At 42.4% G+C, this 19,120-nt stretch overlaps 1 protein-coding gene across 1 annotated transcript in view; it reads right to left on the bottom strand.

Annotated features, from left to right (window-relative positions):
- Positions 1-19,120, bottom strand: part of utp20 (UTP20 small subunit processome component) — a 32,604-nt gene that overhangs the window by 5,838 nt on the left and 7,646 nt on the right. The window contains exons 16-46 of the mRNA XM_039791043.1: positions 17,739-17,889; positions 17,508-17,570; positions 17,246-17,413; positions 17,036-17,112; positions 16,714-16,793; positions 15,643-15,898; positions 15,338-15,514; positions 12,300-12,390; positions 11,958-12,043; positions 11,187-11,312; positions 10,121-10,287; positions 8,642-8,853; positions 7,851-7,994; positions 7,649-7,728; positions 7,290-7,525; positions 7,057-7,201; positions 6,833-6,920; positions 6,430-6,573; positions 5,718-5,771; positions 5,415-5,567; positions 4,486-4,641; positions 3,066-3,206; positions 2,471-2,608; positions 2,247-2,386; positions 2,000-2,082; positions 1,498-1,835; positions 1,252-1,391; positions 884-1,043; positions 608-706; positions 340-507; positions 28-194 (exon numbers count right to left, since the gene is read on the bottom strand). Of these exons, the coding sequence (XP_039646977.1) occupies positions 28-194; positions 340-507; positions 608-706; positions 884-1,043; positions 1,252-1,391; positions 1,498-1,835; positions 2,000-2,082; positions 2,247-2,386; positions 2,471-2,608; positions 3,066-3,206; positions 4,486-4,641; positions 5,415-5,567; positions 5,718-5,771; positions 6,430-6,573; positions 6,833-6,920; positions 7,057-7,201; positions 7,290-7,525; positions 7,649-7,728; positions 7,851-7,994; positions 8,642-8,853; positions 10,121-10,287; positions 11,187-11,312; positions 11,958-12,043; positions 12,300-12,390; positions 15,338-15,514; positions 15,643-15,898; positions 16,714-16,793; positions 17,036-17,112; positions 17,246-17,413; positions 17,508-17,570; positions 17,739-17,889 (4,428 nt within the window). The remainder of the gene's footprint in view (positions 1-27; positions 195-339; positions 508-607; positions 707-883; positions 1,044-1,251; positions 1,392-1,497; positions 1,836-1,999; positions 2,083-2,246; positions 2,387-2,470; positions 2,609-3,065; positions 3,207-4,485; positions 4,642-5,414; positions 5,568-5,717; positions 5,772-6,429; positions 6,574-6,832; positions 6,921-7,056; positions 7,202-7,289; positions 7,526-7,648; positions 7,729-7,850; positions 7,995-8,641; positions 8,854-10,120; positions 10,288-11,186; positions 11,313-11,957; positions 12,044-12,299; positions 12,391-15,337; positions 15,515-15,642; positions 15,899-16,713; positions 16,794-17,035; positions 17,113-17,245; positions 17,414-17,507; positions 17,571-17,738; positions 17,890-19,120) is intronic.

The raw sequence follows: 19,120 nt of genomic DNA, 5'->3' as shown, positions 1-19,120 counted from the left end.
GGCGTGGGTGCGTGTCTTCATTCATACCGGTCTCTCTTGGTGAGCAGCGGCAGACTCTGGCTGACCAGGCTGTGGCACAGCAGCAAGATATCATGAGCAGTCATGCCCTCGTTGACGAGCAGACCCAGGACCAGCCGCCGCAGCACGGCGCTCACCCGGTTACACACCTTCAGACTGCAGGAATTCTCCAGAATCTGAAAGTCAAAGTTTTATGTTTATGTATAACTGCTTTTGTTTTAAGGAATTTACCTGATGAAGGTCTGAGGGAGGAAAAAAAAAAACTAAATATCTGTGTTTAATCATCTGTTTAAATATATTTTAATATATTGATCCCCTCACCTCCTTGAGTGGCAAAATGAACTTGGTGACGCTCTCCTTGCTGCAAAACTGGGCCAGCAGCTCGTAGGAGTCCATGCTCTTGCTGTGTCGCGCCTCCATCAGCTTGGAGACGATCCCCTTCACCTCCTTCTCCTCGGCCACGGGCCCGAACAGCTCGTTGTTGAAGATCTGACCAACAGGGAGGAGGAGAAGAAGAAGAAATGCTGAGCCCCCTTTATTATTAGACGTAGTGGAGTCTAGGTGGGTTTGTGGTGTGAAGCGTTCTTACATCGATGAGCATGTTCATGCATGGGTCCAGGTCTCCACTCTTCAGGGTCGGACTGAGGACGGACAGCAGCTGGTATACTGTGAATGTTAGCACATGGACCCGGGGGCACAAACAGAGAAACAGACAGACATATTAGGAATTTTCAAAGACAATGCTGACATGCTGAAGAGAGAAGATAGTGGAACAGCTTTTCTTTTACTGGGGCTGTGTGTGTGTGTGTGTGTGTGTGTGTGTGTGTGTGTGTGTGTGTGTGTGTGTGTGTGCGTGTGCTCCTACCTGGTAGCCCTTGGCCAGGAGCCCCTGCATCTCTTTGGGGGGGGGGCAGGCGGGGGCAGGGGCCCCAAAAGGGGGGGTTTTTTCCCCACGTTTCCCTACGCCCACGTCTCGGATCTCCTGGAAGCGGTTCCTCAGCACCACACACACCTTGATCAGGATCCTGGATGACACACACACATGCAAATATTTACCACACAAGCATTTTTTACCCTCATAGCACTTTCCGACTTTCTTGTTGCAGCAATAGAGGCAGTGATGTTTACTGTACCGTGAATGTTGCCTGTAATGTGAAAAGCGCTTTGAGTAGTTAAGACTAGAAAAGCGCTATATAAATACAGTCCATTTACACACACACACAAGACGCATACCCAGGCAGGTTGGCCTCCATGATGTGTATAGGCAGAGACTGCATCAGCTTGATCATGGCGAAGGCTATCGGTATCCTCGCCACCTCCTCATCCTTCACATCCTTTGACTTCACTGCTTTGTGCTCATCGTCCCGCTTTATCTAGACGACACACACGCACACTTCCAATATTACACTGCTGTTCAGAGCTTCCAGAACAGATTACGACTGTATGTGTGTGTGTGTGTGTGCACATTTGCATTTGTACCTTTGCAGTGAGACACTTGTGCAGGCGAGGCAGCACGCTGTTACTAACAGTGGTGTGGATGCCGCTGATCAGAGACTCCAGCTCCTCCTTGCTCTGCGGCAGCCCGCTGGCCACTGCGCTGGGCTTCGAAGGAGCTGCTGGCCCCTTGGCTTCAGAGGTGGCTGCTTCCTTAGAGAGGACCTCTTTTCCTCCACTGGTGGGGTCCGTTTCCATGGGGACATCCGATGGAGCGGTCTCACCGCCCACCTGCATCGCCTCCTCATCGTCGCTTGCGTCCGATTCGTCGGCTGCAGCTTGCTCCTCATCATCATCATCTGCTTCCACTGCAACACTGCCGGCTTGATAAAGATACGTAGATTGATTTAGGATGTTTTGTTTTATCCATTTGAAATTGGACGCATTACGGCATCTACATTTATCAGACCTTGTATTTGTTTCAAGTAGTCTGAGCTCTTTCAAATAAGCAGGATTAAAAAAAAATAAACAGGGATCAGTCACTCACCCTCTCTGGCCTTGGCAGCCTCCATTTCTCTGTTGAGGGTCTCGTGGTCAAAATGGAAAGCCTCCAGCACTGTGACCAGCAAACTGGAGATATAGCGGTACAACACGAGGGAGAAAAGGAAAGTAGGAGGAGAGGGAGTCTCTTAATACAAAGTTAATGAAATGCTTCAACAAATCATGATGTTTTTTTTTAAAAGGTCAGTGGAAACAATGCAATGGTTAAAAACAGTAACAACAGAGGACCCCACCTGGCAGCCAGTTTCTGCTCAGCCTGCCCTGTCTGCAGGATGTGGACAAAGTGTTTGAGGTAGTACAGGTACTTGGACCACGTCAGCCTCCGACACACGGCGCCCACCACCTCCACCGACGCCGAGATCATGCTCTCATGCTGCAGTGTGTGAGGATGAGAGGGGTCAGACACACACACACAAACAAACAAACAAACCAAGTTTTGAATGCACGTCTGAGTCACCTTGAGCATCTTCTCATCTAGCAGGGCGGTCATGGCGTACGGCATGATGTAATTCTGGAGGGAACGCGGTGTCATCACCACCTGGCCCTCGGTCAGCTGCTTGGCTAACTTCCTGAGGGCACGGCCCCGACGGTGGATCTAAACAGGAAGAAGACACACACACACACACACACACACAATATGAAAGAGATTCTCAGAGAACTAATGCTGTAAATTGTTAACATTATAAACTGGTGCATTGTTAAAAAATATTAAGAGCCCAAAGCAGTTACATAGGGACAAAAAAGATAGTACAAGTGTGTTTTTAAGTACATAGGGTGTGATGCAGAGGCTGTAAACCTAAAGCCATACAGCTGTAAAAATGGCCATGGCAGTTTATCGCTCGCCAAACTTTAGCCTAAGGAGTGTTATACAACATGATTCTTTAATCGTCTAGTTCCATATGATACCAATATCTTCACTCAAAAGAGCCTCCTAAAAGATCGCTCTCAAATGAAGATTGATTTGAATTGGAGAATCCGTTTTTTTACACCCAGCCCTACATATGACAGACACAAAGGGAGATGGGAGTGAGTGTTCCTGGTTTCTCTCTTACCTGGATGTGCTTCATGTGCTCAAAGAAGTCAGACTCGAGGTCACTGTAGTTGGTGAGCTGCACCAGGTCTCTGAACTCCTTCCTGGTAGGAAAGGTCTTCACCAGACAGGCCAGCACCGACGTGTATTCATGCTGCACGCTCTGGGGGGAGAGGCCACACTTTTAAACATGGTGGCTATTTAGAAAGAGCTGCAAAGTTTCTTCCAGCTTCCTGAATGTGAGTATTTTCTAGTTTCATCTCTCCTCTGGGACAGTAAACTGAACATCTTTGAGTTGTGGACAAAACAAGACATTTGAGGACGTCATCTTGGGCTTTTGGAAACACCGATTGACATTTTTCATAATTTTTTGACATTTTATATAGAATAAACAACTAATTGATTAATCAAGAAAATAATCAACACATTAATCGACTAAGAAAATAATCCTTAATTGCAGCCAGGGCTTTAAATTAACACCTCCCAACCCGCCAAATGTGGGTAAAAATTAACTTGACAGGTAACATTGTAAAGCCAAGAAATGTTGGCGGTGTTGTGTGTGTTTGGGTTAGAAACGTAATCTTTATCTGGCAACACTGTGTCGTGACGTGTCATCCAACCACTGGCTACGTGTGTGGTAGCGATTATGAGCTACGCTCAAACAGAGAAGATGAACGGAACGTCAAACAAACCAGAGGAGCTGAAATTAAGTAGTAAAGTTAGTTAGGAAAAAACAAAAGTGGAGATATTTTACGGGAGTTCAAAAACCGAAAGAGGAAGGCTGCAGACACATGGGACGACAAAGAGTTTGTACACAAAGAGCGAGCAGCAGGAACTGAGCATATCCAGACTGGCACAGACTCAGAGGGGGACTCTGATACATGATCTTTATCTTCTGTTCACCATTACGGTATTATGTTATAACATGCTTGTTTTGAAAGTAAATCTTTATATTTTTTTAAACATATTAATGTTTATCTGCCATCAAACTCAAATAAAAACTATTTAAAGAAACATGGATGTTTAAATGTATTCAGCGGCACTCATATTCTGGTTTATTTCCCCTGGAAAATAATTTAGCTAGTGGAAAATCTGATTGGCTGGTAACTTTGAAAATCTACCAGCCATGTTGGTTGCAGCCCTATCTTTAGAGCATAGAATAGAATACACTTTATGGGCCCAGAGGGGGGGGGGGGATTTGTGTCTTGGGCATATTGCTACAGTCTGCTTCACCACACCAACGTGCAACCATTCGAAAATCAACATAAAAACATAAACATAAGATCAACGAAGCATCTTAGGACATAAAGAAGGACACATATGACAACAGACAATACGACAAAAAGTAACTGCAATAATTAAAGTGCATAGTGGAAAAAGTGCTAGTGTCCGTGAAACAGCTGCTGTGTTTAGAAATGGGGAGGACAGGTGTGTGTTCCCACCTCTGTCTTGCTGCGAAGCCCCTTGTGTACAGCGTCCAGGATGGTGTGTTGGACGATGTCCTTGTAGAGCTGCTCTCCAGCCCCGACCGCCGCCAGCTGGGTGATCACTGCCGACAGACACAAGGTGGCGTTGTCTCCCAGCGACATGTCACCAATCTGTAAGGGAAGAAATCAATCAAAGTTATCAAAGTAGCCAAGTACAGTGGTGCTCATAAGTTTATGAACCCATGCTAAAGTTGACTAAAAAGAGCAATAAAAAAAATAAATCTTTTGGAAATTGATCTTAATGCCTTAATTAAAAAAATTAGGAAAAATCCAACCTTTGAGAACACCAATTTTCTTTGTGAATGAATAATGTATCGTCAATAAATAAAAGTTCTTCCTTAAAATACAGGGGACATAAGTATATACAACCCTATGTTAAATTCCCATAGAGGCAGGCAGAGATTGGCATGGGGTACTTTTCAAAAGGTCATCTCTCAATGCAAATCAAACCAGCTATTAGGCTAACTGCAATAAAACCATGCCAATCTCTAGGTATGGTGAAGGGTATGTGATGATGTGGGGGGGCTATTTTAATTCCAAAGGCCAAGGGAACTTTATCAGGAAGCATAGTATCCTGGATCCATGAAATAACTGGCCTTTAAAAATACAAATCTGCCTTCCTCTATGGGAATTTAACATAGGGGTGTACTTACTTATGCCCCCAGTATTTTAAGGAAGAACATTTATTTATTTACGATACATTGGTCATTCACAAAGAATATTGGTGACCTTAAAGGTAGGATTTAATTAAGGCATTAAGATCAATTTCCAAAAGATGATTTTTTTATTCCTCTTTTTAGTCAACTTTAGCATGGGTTCATAAAGTTCTGAGCACCACTGTAGTGTTACTTTCGACAGTATATCTGTGTCATATATCTGCTTACCTCGAAGGTGTGGAAGCAGTTGTGCATGATGGTGCTGATGTAGTCCAGGTCCAGAGTCGTCATGTCTTTGACTCGCCTGGTGGCGTCTTGGAACGCCGCCAGACGCACGTCAAAGTAGATCTCATCCAAGTGTCGACTGTCGAACGCGTTTAACTGCGGGGTGGGGGGGGGGGGTTGATTAGAGATTACAGTCGGCAGGTCTAGGAGTTAGATTAATAATTCAAGAAAACATCTCTGATCTTCCTGGTTAATGTATAACTAATAATAACATAACATTTAATGTGATGTAATAAATGATCTTACCTTTGTTGCTAAATCAGTGATGTACGTGAGTGAAGGCTCCAGATCTGACAGAGTCTGAAAGCAGAGCAGCACAGACACGTTAGAGTTAGAAAGATTAATAATATAATAATAAGCAATAATAAAAATAAAAAAATCATCAATGATTCAAGGCAAATCTCTGCTTTATATCAACAGAAAGTCACAAATCATCTCATTTTAGTGATATTCAGCATATTCCGTTTTTTTTATTATCCATATGTAAATATCATTTACAGCAGCCTCAAATTATATCAGTGTGTACTGCTTTTGTCCTGGAAACTGGAAATACACACATACAGGCTAGAAGCTACATACAGTATATGACTCTGTTGACTGTATGATGTATGATGCCTGCACCGGAGGTGAGAAGGCTGAATAGGAGCGCGTCTTATAATACATCCAGAGGGAGTGGATGGCTAGCAGAAACAAAGCTCCTTGAGCAGAAAAGGGTTTTTGAATGGCAAGATGATTCGCTCTACAAGACTTAAGTTATTTGCATTAACTGTCGATGTGAATTGAGTTACCACCGGAGTACGTCCAGTCTCAAATACCACTTGAGCATTACAAAAATATCCCTTTTAAGGTACATTTAGAAGAGATAAAGAAAAAGGTATGATTACTTTGCGATTAATACATTTAATCGATCGACAGCCCTACTGTAAACATAATATTTGTGTTGGGCTCTCTGCTGTACCTGGAAGACATTAGTGAGGGCCTGCCTGGGCAGCTTGTTGTGGATGATGGAGAAGAGTTTGCTGAGCGGCCGCAGGAAGGCCGAGGGCTGCACACACTGTCGCAGCAGGTTCTGCACTGTGGCCAGGACGTCGATTTCTGTCTCCTGAAATAAAAACACACAGGAAGGTTATTCGTGGGCAGCGAGAAGACCCACGCTCCAACAACATGTCGTTCTGAGTTGAGCATACCAGGCACAGATGCTTTTCAGGACACCAAAATCAATGACCATGGTTCTGACACACAGCCCTGGTGGCTCTGTTCTAAGGTAGAAACCGTTGACCGAAAATATTTGACTACTAAGTAATCAAGTTTTGAATCGGTCTCTTTTAAGCAACAGACACATAATAAGATGTTAGTCTTACTTCAGGATTGTGGCATTTCTGGAGGTAGGGCAGCAACAGGCTGATGAGCACCGAGCTCTGCTCCTTGTCACTCACAAATCGACTGACCCTGGCAGAGAAAAAGTCACGCATTAAAAAAGAAATGAAGTATTTGATGAGACAACTGCATATAGGTCTGAGTCAAATCTTATATACAGCAATACAGAAAAAACTATACTGTGTTCTCATTCAAATAACACACTAACTTGGAGAGGATGTTGAGCTCCTTGGCCACGTGTGCCCTGAACTTCTTCTTCCTGAGTCGGTCGGTGTTGCGTACGACTCCGCTGAGGTACTGCAGCAGCGTGGATACGTGAGGCAGCAGCACTCTGGAGCCCTTGCTTAATGAGTCTGGAGGAGATACAACAACATGGACATTTAACTTTGGCCAGTGGCAACAATTAGCCTGACATGGAGTTACGAAACAACTGCCGCTGACCTGCAGTGACGAGAGCACCCTCTTTAGGCTCCGGGAACACACAGCCGTTGACGCTCAGCTCTGTCTCGGCCTCTGAGGCAACAAAGTCTTCAGCGGTCGCTAGGGACTCAGCTATGTCCATTACCATGGCGATGGTCACCGGGGAAGCATTTTTGGCTGAGAGGAGGCTGAAGACGTTAAGGAGAACATCGCACTCCGGCTGGTTTGGCCTCTGTTTGGCCAAGAGGGGGAAGTACCTGAGACAGTCAGACAAAAGAAAATTGTTGGACTTCCTTAAACTCACTCTGAATGACATCTACTATTAACTAGTGAAGAGGATTTTGTTGGATAGATGAGCTAGAAGAGAGGAAGACTCTAACCTGGCATTTTTGCACCACACATGGATGAGTTTCAGTAGAGGAGTGGGGGAGTAAGGGCTCTCTGTGGGGAGGCGACACACCTGAAAAGAAAGAAAGAAAGAAAGAAAGAAAGAAATGTAAACCAGAAATGTATGGACAAAAAACCCAAATAAAAACATAATAAAAACCCACGTATAAACAAAAGCTTTTTTGCAAGACGTACCTGAGGCCAGATCACAGCCTGGAAGACCGCATCCAGCTCGTCTTCACTGAAGCTGTAGGAGTCGAAGCCGTCAAAAAAGTCCTGGATCCTCAGGATACCGAGTCGCCTCAGGTTCTTCAGGGGACTGATGCAACCCGCTCGCAGCTGCAGACGATAGAACAACTCAACACTGAGACACCAGGACACTGAGAGGCTTTGGAATCTCTAAATGCAGGGCATTTTGTTATATACTGTTGTAACAGTGACTACGTTTACATGCACATAATATTCCGTTTTTTGCCCTTATGCTGAAAAGGAAGATTTTCCGACTATGATAAATGTGATAATGTTTAAAAGTAGCTGTGTTTCTTATCGCTTCTGCAGCCTTGCAAACTGTTGGCTGGTTGGTTTGTGTACAGCAACCATAGCCACGCACAGAGCTGACCGTAAGCCGTAAAACAGACAAGAGGCCGTAAACTGGGTGTAAACTTGGGTAAAAACCCAGATTGAGACGCATATTCCGAAAGCGCTGTATACATGTCCAAAGAATGCTTCTAAAACCCGAAGAATACCGGAATATCCCATGTCTTAATCGGAAAATGCTTTATTTATGGGAAAAGGCCTTATTCGGAAGATCCATCCGTAATATGTTGTTTACATGACCTGGAATAATAGTGGAATATTGGTGTGCATGTAAACGTAGCCAGTGTTGTACTTTTTGAGGTAAGAATGCTTTAAATGACACATTAATACAGCAGCGGTATCTCAACCACTTCAACCAATTTCATTTGGTACTTTTGAGATGCTCTCACCTGGTCCCTGTTGTTGTCCAGGAGGGTGGACACAGAGGCGGTGACACACAGCAGGATCTGCAGCACCTTGGGCAGGTAGATGTGGATGAGGTGGCCCAGTTTCTGGATCAGCACATTGATGATGTTCAGCAGGCTGTGCTGACGGCCCAGCGGCAGGACGGCAGCCACGTCCGTCTCCGCTACGGCTTTCTCCACTGCCGCCACGCACGAACCTGAGGACACAAAAGGTTGGCGAGGGACTGTTAAAAGGCTGTTTTTACACCGGAGTCTCAGGGGAGCATCAGTTCATGAGAGACTTGTGTACTGGGCTGCATATGATACACTATTAGAATCATTCAATCCTTTATCTGTGGATCAACTACACATGTAAGCAGTAATGGGCCCAGAGTACCTCCACCAGTTAGAAGAACTTGGAAATTGGACATAATTGTAGTTATCACAGATCATTTTCAATCCTAATGAGACACCCACGTAAACTAAAAATGTAGCCTTGTGCCATGGAGACTTATACAGTGGCTTTAGAAAGATTTTAGACCCCTTCACATTTGCACACTTTGCTGTGTAGATGTAATTTTAAAAGGGATAAAATTCCTATTTCCACCCATCAATTTACACTCCAGCTCCATTCAACACAACTTTGTTGTCAGCTCTGTGGTATTAAAGAGCATAAAAGAGAGATCTTGTGCATGTTCTCATTATATATCATTTAACTTTGTTATTTAGCAAGTAAGTTATGGTGCATCTCAGGTGATGTTATGGAGTAATCCAAAAGTAATGCAACTAGTAGTAGTTACTTACTAGTTACTTTCAGCAGTGAGTAATATAAGTAAGGCATTACTTCTTTACCCTAACCCTTGATTCAGTACTTTGTAGAAGCCTCTTTGGCAGCAATCTTTACTGAGTTCTAGCTTTTCAAATATGAGAATTTGCTGTTTTATATCAATTTATATGTCTACATATCGAACATCTTTCAGTTTTGGACTCATGGTTGCACAAAACAAGACATGAAGAAGTCTTCTTGGACTTTAGAAAATGGTTGTGGCCAAGTATTGCTATTTGTTTGGACAATTTAAACAATTGATCGAAAAATTAACAAGATTCAGGCCCCGATTTGGAAATGGTCTTGGCAGTCTACATTATCCAACACGATGGATCAGAGACCTGAGATTACTTTGAGGATTCCAAAACGCTGCAAGATCTGAGTAAGTCATTTTTCAACCAACAAAAAAACAACTTTGGATTTTGCTCATGTCTCAAGTGTAGGAAAGCTTTTTTTTGCACACCTCTTATGTCAGGCAGGTGCGTAGGATATGATCAAAAGTAGCAGATCAAAAGGTTTAGAGAAAGTCCCGCACACTGACCATTACGCAAGCAATAATTTATTTAGAAAAATACAACGTTTCGGTCTCAGACCTTAATCAGGTAAATCAGGTCTCAAATGAAAATCGTTCATCGTCTACCGCAGACATGTCCTCCTACCTTGGCTGTGATGGCAGACGGGCTCCAGCAGCAGGTTGATGAATATTCCCAGCTCCTCAGCTTGGCAACCTGCCAGGAAACGCAGGATAATGGAGGACCGGGTGGCGGCGCTCGCCTTCCCCTGAAACTTACTCCCTGCTTTACTGCGCAGACGGCCAAACAGGATCCTGAACCATAAACAGCAAACACAGGGCTGGTGATGTTAGATCAAGTGAAGTGTTACTTCTGGACAAGCTGTGATGAATTATTAACTGAGAAAATAGACAAATAATAAGAAATGGCATGCTGGAGTTTTTAGTGGGCAACGTAATAAAAAAAATAACTCTATACTGTAATTATAAGCATCCTTTTCTTGTTTCAATCATTTATGTATGAATATGTCATACTGTTCCCACAGTACATCGCAGGCTTAGAAGCTTCCTAAATAAGGAAATAATGTTGGCATCAAGCAGCCAGCAAGGCTGATTCCATGCAAATCACCAGATGAATGAAACATAGAACCTATATTATTAATAAAAACGTCAACAATGGAAGTGTGGGAGACAGACTGGCTGGAGAAAGAGAATCTGTAAAAGCACATTCCTCTTGTTTAAAAGCCTGCTGCTTTCCGGCAGATAAAAAGCAGTTTAACTTTGAAATGTCTTATTAGCTAATATGTAAACCACAATGTTTTTTTATAGTTCCAATAAAAGAATACTCCCATTTAAGTAGTGAGTGGTTCTTAGTAAGTTCAAGGAATGGTTTGACATTTTGGGAAAAAAAACCTTTACTTTCTTGTCACGGACTAAATTAGAAGAAATATTCCACTCTCCTGTCTGTCTGTTAAATATGAAGCTACAGCGAGGAGATAGCCTGGCTGTCTAGAGGTAAAAAATCCTTTTAAGGTGCTGGTAGGTGAATTTCTTCTAAACTTTGGACAGAGTAAGGCTACCTGTTAGCCCTACCAGTGGTAGTCTGGCGCATAACGCCTCATATTGACGTTTTTACACTTTTGGATTTTTTTACAGATTTACAAAGAGTTATAATGTGTTAATTACAGTAGTGAACTTTAGACACACACACACACCTCATGAGCAGTGGGATGAGTTTGGCTCTGTGTGAAGCATTAACCACTCCCGTTTCCTCAGTAATGTTGAAATGAACAATCTCCTCTTTGAAGTGTTTGTCGTCCAGTAGCCTCTCGAGATTCTCCCTGCACAAACACACACAGACACACACAAAACAAAAAGGTCAAACACATCCCCCTGCAGCTTCTAGTAGATCAAGGTCTTGTGCTAAGCCTTATTCGCAAGGTAGACACTCAGAACTTTGGTTAAAAAACTCCTAATTGCCCATAATGTAGCATCGTAATGATACTAATAAACTAATAAAATAAATTAAATCTTTTAATTCTATGGTATTTAAAAACCACTTAATGAGATATGGATTGATGAACAGGATACGAAATGAATCTGAATCCCAGGGTCTGTTTACTGCTGACTGTCAAACTGTCCTAGAACCAGGTCAGTGTTGGCTGGCCCTGAACAAAGAGTCGTACACAATCATCTGTAATGCTAAACTTCCTCAGAAATACACATCTGTCTGCAGGCGGGCTGGAGCTACAGTAAACGGATAGCTTGATAACAGAGGGCATGATGTCAGGCGGAGTCAGCACTGAGGAGGAAGTTAACATGCATCCGCCTGTAACCATAGAGGCTGGAGGACGAGAGCTCTGATTCCTATCCAAGACACACACAATCACCTCATTGAGGAAAGAAAAGAATGGGAGATTGTTGCTTGGAGAGACGCATTACTGTATATTTGCTTTTCTGTCCATCTCTTCAGGTGGTTTTCTTACTTGTATGGCACTATGTTGGAGTCTTTGTATGTGAGAACACATTCCAGTGCCACTCGCTGGATCTGCTGGTCCTGATGGCAGAGCAACTGAAAACAGAGAGAAACGTGTCATGTTGGTTCAATGCCTTGGAAAATACTTAACCTTAATATATTAAAACAGAAACGGTCCAAGGTTCCCAAACTCTGTTCGGACATCTTTTAGGGTGAAATACATAGAGGGGTGACAGTATTAGGCAGCTCTGACGTTGCTATTGTTTGAAGGTGTGTGTGTGTGTGTGTGTGTGTGTGTGTGTGTGTGTGTGTGTGTGTGTGTGTGTGTGTGTGTGTGACGTTTTAGGATTACCTGGTTATAGAGCTCGCTGAGGCTGCTCTCCATGTAGAGGGAGCGAGGGTTGGTGAATTTGGCGAACACCTTTAGATGGACAATCAGCTGTCTGGAAGAAGAAAAAAAAGACAATTCCCAGCCAGGGTTAAATTATGCTTCAATATACCGCCGGTACAGTTGGACTGGTCATAAAGAAACAACCAAAACTATTGTATATCCCTGCATCGTAGTTGTAAAGCTTATCATGGTTAGGGCCATGTATTAGTTAGGTGAGTACTTTTAGGTTCTCTATCGATACTATCAAAAACTGTTAAAGCTGGTATCAAAAATCTGGTCAGATTTAGGGGGCTTTCACACCTGAAAGTCCGAACCGAGGTTCATGTTTTTGCATTGCATCCGGTAAGTTTTGGTTTCACACTGTAGTTATGCAAGCGCGCTACAGACCTACATGTGGCAGAACTACGTCCTGTTGTCATCACATACGTGAGCTGCGTCTCCCGACAGTTGTAATTGAAAGGTCTGTAGACGAGTTTGTCCAACTGGCCAGTGCTCTCCCCGCGCTGCCGCGGCTCTTTTTCTTTTGTTGCGTTGTCGAGAAGCACGACATGGGAGCTTTAGGCTACTTGGGGTTTGAGGAGCTGCAGCATTTATTCAGAGACAAACTGAAACCTACATTGTACATTTACTACCACTTAACAAGTAAACGGATACATTCTCTGCTCCGATAGCAGACAGCGGTCTGTTCTGAGCGCTGACCACGTTACCCTCTCTCACGTACACACTAAGCACTGAGGTAGTCCTTAAAGGAGCTTCCCCGCTTACCAGCTGCCAGAGCTTCCAGTATTTGGCCCGAAAGTCCAAACCATCCAAAAAATGCTTTCACACTAGAAACAAACCGGACCATGGTTCGGTTTGAACCTCTTTTAGTCAGACCAAATTTTGTCCGTTTGGTCCGCACCGTGGTCCAGACTTTTCTTTGATCAGATCCTGATTGGTTTGGATTTAAATCAAATTCCAGACTATTTATGCGGCAAAGCTTTTGAACAACTGAGGGCTATTTCACAAAACCTAGATAGCGGATTCAGCCAGGATTTCCCAGTTATCCTGGATGACTTAAGCCTTAACTCAGTTTCACGAAAGCAGAAACACCTAAGTTTCCATGGAGATTTATTCTGTGCAGCTAGCCTGCTCCTGGCCAGGCTAACAGCTGGGATGTATTATACCTGGGGCCTTTTTCTGTTCACTCAGCAGTGGTTTTACCCTATTGTTATCAACCTGCATTCAAATTCAACAGGTACATATTGCTGTTCAGTTAAATACTTTATTATTTATTAATTAATACTTTATTAATTTATTATTATTTTAACATTGTGACCATTATTTAAAAAAGTATTCATGTGTGTCATTGGTGCTGTTATATTGCTGTAAAAGGACTGCTGTTTATAATGTTAAAAGTTTGATGAATATATTCTGGCAGTTGTTGAGATAATTAGAAAAGGCTGATCAAATTTCAAATGCGTTTTAAATGAAGTCACTAATGAAGGGCAGTATAGTGCTATATAAATGTATAGTGGTTCTAACAATGGCTGACTGGTCAGAGACCAATACATCTTTTTAGATGATTTATTTCTTTTTCTATTCTTTAACAATTAAGGATCATGTATGTTACTCTTCCATGTGCTTTTTATTTGCCATTCTTAGAACACAACTTGTGTTCTGTCCAGTGAACTAAGACTATAATTTAAGAGGATTGTACAATTATAAATACCTATCCTCACTGTACAATCCTCCCAAATTATAGTCTTAGTTCACTGGACCAGTAACTATCTAGTGATGTAGGCTACTGTACATTCAATGTAACAGGGAGAGGACACCTCAATGGTTTTTGACCTAATATTTTGCTCGGGGAAATAAGTGTTGAATATTCTGTTATAGTCATGTTTACAGTGCGCATTGAGTTTATCACTTAATTATCTTCATAGTTTCTACATTTTGGAGTCCAATTTTTCAGCATCTTTCTTTTTTATGTCCATATATATTTGGGAAGAGGCAAACCTGTTCTAATAAAACAGTGAGAAATTGCGTGACAGACAACAGTGAACAGACTGAATGATGAAAAATATATATAAAAATATACATTTACAACCACTTCTCTTAACTGAAACCATTCTGCTCACTTATACTCTAAAATATACACATGCTAATGTGTGCAAATGATTAGCAGCCTAACTCCTTGAATGTTATAATTATGACGGCTTCAGTTCCGAGTCGTGGTCACATAATGTCTATTTTTAGGCTACTTACACATTCAGTCTGTGCAGGATTGTCTACAAGTTTTCTCTCGCCGTTTCATCATAGCGGCCGTGTTTCTTACAAATAATGTGTTTCACTTCATCAAGCTTCCATAAGAAGCTGCTGCTCACTGTGTGTAAATATATATATGCACATTCTCCATTTTAGCATCATTAAATCTGTGATCTGTGAAACGCACCAAGCCAGAATTCTCTGATTAGACTAGGTCAAGTCTCGCTTTATCAGTTATCCTCTGCTTAGGTTTAGACAACATCTTCCATTTTAGAAATTTGGCTTCTTTTATTAAATAAAAAAGGGGTTTTGTTTACATATACAGTAGGTATCAACAAACATATTGAATATGGTAAGGGCCCTGAAACCCAGATATTGTATAACAGTATTATTAAAAAGGTAGTATTAAACATTCAAAGATTACCAGCCCAGTTTTTGCTGACACATTTATTTTGATGCAATTATATCTAGGGCTGCCCTCTCTTAGTCGACTAATCAATCGTTTTGGCCTTAGTTGACTTTTTTTCATACTGAATGATTTATTTCCAAAAAACATATGAGTGGTGCTTTTGTTTTACAGATCTGTCGATAAAATCAACTAATCGATTAGTCGACGAATTCGGCTGGGTGTTATCCGACCAAGAATTTCTTTAATCAAGGACAGCCCTAATAATATTACCTTAACAAAAGTAGGAAACCTGACTTGTGTAATAGTAAGGACTTTCACAAGGCAGGTGATCCTGATGTCTTACTTTGCAGCAGCTCTCCTTGGAAGAGCCTTCCTCTGTTGTCTGCCTCCCTCCTGCACCTCCTGCTCCTCTTCCTCCTCTTCCTCCACAGCCATCCCAGACTCCTCTAGGGCAGCGTCACTCACCTTCCTCAAGTCCTGAGTGGGTGCCACCAGCAGGTCGGCGGGGTAAAACTCATTCCTGAAAACAAAAATGACATCGGGCTAGATACTTCCAGACTTAAAGCACATTTGGAAAAAGATCAATCGGGCAATTTTTTGCTAAAACCCTTTTCCTAAATACACCTCCTTAACACTCTGACCACTAACCTGATGAACCTGAGCAGCAGCGGGCTCAGCTCCCGGCTACGTGGCTCCACTCTGTCAGGAAACTCCGTCATGCAGCGCCACAGCAGGCTGCGGAAGTTAGGGAAGTCCGTCCTCTCGTTGGGGTTGGATGTCAACTTCAGCTGCTCTAGGAACAGCACCCCCATGTCTCCGCTTTCAATGACGTCGCAGCCCGGCTCGCCCTGAAGACCACACTCTTCCTCTTCATCATCCTCGGCGCTCTCCTGCAATTCTTTTTCTGTGACATACAGAATCAGAATCAGGTTTATTGCCAAAGTAAGTTACACTTACAAGGAGTTTGCCATAAACAAACAAACATATAGGACATTAATATGAAATAAACAATAAATACAGAAATATATACAAAATAGCTGTTTAACAAAAAAAAAAAAAAAAAGGAGGTTGAATGGATTGAGTTCAGAATGTGCAAATATATAGTATGGGTAACGGGCATATATAAACAGGGTTTCTGCAGCTCTCAACACATCAAATTTAAGACTTTTTAAGAATGTTTTACCTTTATGAATGAAATTTAAGACCTTTTTACAACATAAAAGTAAAACGAAAAGTCACAAAAGTACTTGCAAAGTAGATACAATTATTAAAATTGAATAAAGCTACAGAGTAATAATGATCTGTACATATACAGCAAATGTTATATTTGGACTATCGAAAGAAAGAACTTTGCGAAAGAAAGAACTACAAAATAAAAAACATTTAAATGAGAATTAGAGGTAGCGCTACATGGACGTCGGGGAATTCAAGACCTGTTTAAAATTATTTAAGACGTAGACCAGAATTCTTTTGCGAATTTAAGACTTTCTAAGGCCTAAAATTTAGTATTTTTAATTTTACACTATTTTAGACTTTTACGATCCCGTGGAAACTCCATCCATCCATCCATCCATCCATCCATCCTCTGCTGTAGTCAAGTTGCCCTATTTCCCCTAGCAGTTCCATTCACCAACTCCGGGGGTCCCAGCATGTAGACTTTACATGGAACTCGTGACAATATGAAGCACCAGGGTCCTGCAACACAGCAGGCAGCCTTACCAGCCAGCCCCGCCACCTTCTCCAGTTGTTCATGGTAGACCCTCCAGAAGTCCTTGTTGTCCATCCCTCTGGCATGGCTCCTGAGAGGAGGAAAGAGACTCATTTAATTACAGACTCAAAGTTTTTTTTTTTTTTTTTTTTTTTTAACAGCAAAGCCTGTTAGCATTGTTTAGCATTCCTCATTTAAAATAGATGGGTTCAAAAAGGACAATAAAATGTTTATAAATGTTCACCTTATTTGAAAAGTGCACAACCGACAAAAAGTTAACCGCATAAGTTTATGTCAGCTGAATTTAATTTGGCGGGATCCTTTTATACTCACACGAGAAGTTCAATGACTGCGTCCCACAGTGGCCTGAAGTTGACAAACAGCATTGCGATGAGGTAACGCAGGGGCACCTGAAGGAAAACGAGCATGTCTTACATTTACACACAGAAAGCCTGTCACAAGGATAGATGAACACTATCGTGGCGTTGCCATTTTCCATGAAAAGTAGAAGAAAGAACAGCCAGGAAGTGCTTGTGTCTGTACCTGCTGGAAGGTGCCGGGCGGCCCCTGAGGCAGACTGCGCTGCACCAGGTCGTGTCTCAGCTTCCGGAGGTGAAGCAGCTTGTCTCTGTAGTCCTGCACCGAAGCCGGCACCAGCTCCGCCTGCAGGCAAACTGCAAACACCGGCTGCACCTCCACATTCTCCTCACCCTGCACAGAGCGGCAGCCACTCGCGCAAATAAGTAAATGAGCTCATTGTTTTTCCATATACATATATATGAGTTTTATAAGAATGTGGTCGTACCTCAGTCTGTGGAGGGAGCTCTGCCTCAAACTGAGAGAGAATCCTTAGAGTCAGCAGGCGGATCTGAGAGAGAAAACAATTCAATCATTGGTGGCAAAAATATCAACATATTTATATTATTCCTTGGATATTCTCTGGACGGCTCACAGGTACTAATGCTGCTTTAATGACAAACGCAAACTCTTGTGTTTAAATGATCTTCCAGTCTGCTGCCGTGCCTGCAAAACGTACCTTGGAGATGTTGGAGGAGAGGTTGGCGTGCAGTATCTGGTGGAGCTCCAGCAGTGCACTGTGGGATAGGTGCTCTGAAACGCCGCTGAGTGACAGGCGGGTGTAGTACAGGTCTCCTAGCAGCAGGGCCGACAGGTCAGTGGGAAACCTCCTGTAACCACAATGAACACGGCGGCTATGAGTGTATTGCGACGAGTTTTAGGATTGATTCTATTCCCGAGAATCAATTTATTTTTTATTTTTAACAATGATTCACCTAAACCTATTCTGTTCATACGGTACGACCAACGGCGACTACATCATATCCTTTTCCAACAAGAATGACGGAAAGCAGAAAAAGCAGAATATACACGTCATGTACTTTACAAATGAAATAGATTAATGACTGACCGACAAGTGACATGCATTCTTTTTAGAAAAATGTCTCATGAGTTACTGTCTCTAGAAGTGTGTTACTCAACTTTTTGTTGAAGTGTGACAAAGTGGGTGAGATACCACGCACTCACCACGTGTCCCTTGGTGCTTGTGTACATTAGTCTACATTTATTTCATACATTGCTCTAGTTATTTACATATGGTATTTGATTTCAGTTTGCTTTGATGTTATCATTGCTTCTGTGTAACATTTCAGGTCTTACTACCACGGGTTTGCTTGTGTTAAAATTATTACATTCTTACATCAAGCACCGGTTTGAAGCAAACGCACATTTACAGTTTAGTTTCAGTTGGATTTATTAAGGTGTAGGTTTGAACAGTTAATTGTTTGTTTCTGCATACTCACACTTTTCTTTGTTCCTTTGTCTGGTCACCATGCATTAAAATGTTTGGGGTGGGGACGCCGATCATTTCTGGTGTGTTTGATGATGTCATTACTGACATCACGGGTCAGAACCAAGGGATGGGGGTGTCCTGTGTCTAGTGATTTGTCACGCGTTTGGTTTATGCATTTGAGGGGTGATTGGAGGAAGTTGCATACCTCAGAAAAGTGTTCCTTATCTGTGTAACATAAGTACAAACTGTCTAGCGCTGTTCAGAGTGTTGTAATGTGCAAAATGGGTGCACTCAGGGTGATAGTGGTGCAGTCCAGGGCTGATTGAGAGCCTTGTAAAAGCAGGTGGCATTTTGGCTGAGAGAGAGAGAGGGGGACGAGCCGTGCTGCCATCAAAACGTACGTGGTTTCATTTGGTTGAGTAGTTTTGTTATTTTGCGCAAGTGGCTCTTTTGAAAGTTTCAAGTTTTTTTTTATTTTTTATTATTTATTTAAAATTGTCCTCATTTATACGCGTTGGGCACGCTGTAAATAAATCTGCACTGCGTGGAATTTAAGAAGTCGGCCATCCAATCATTTTGATACTCTGGCTCTGCTACACCACATAAAAAAG

Source organism: Perca fluviatilis, chromosome 23, assembly GCF_010015445.1.
Source record: "Perca fluviatilis chromosome 23, GENO_Pfluv_1.0, whole genome shotgun sequence".
NCBI lineage: Eukaryota > Metazoa > Chordata > Actinopteri > Perciformes > Percidae > Perca > Perca fluviatilis.
The sequence above is the reverse complement of the archived record's forward strand: the minus strand, read 5'-3'. Positions and strand labels throughout refer to the sequence as shown.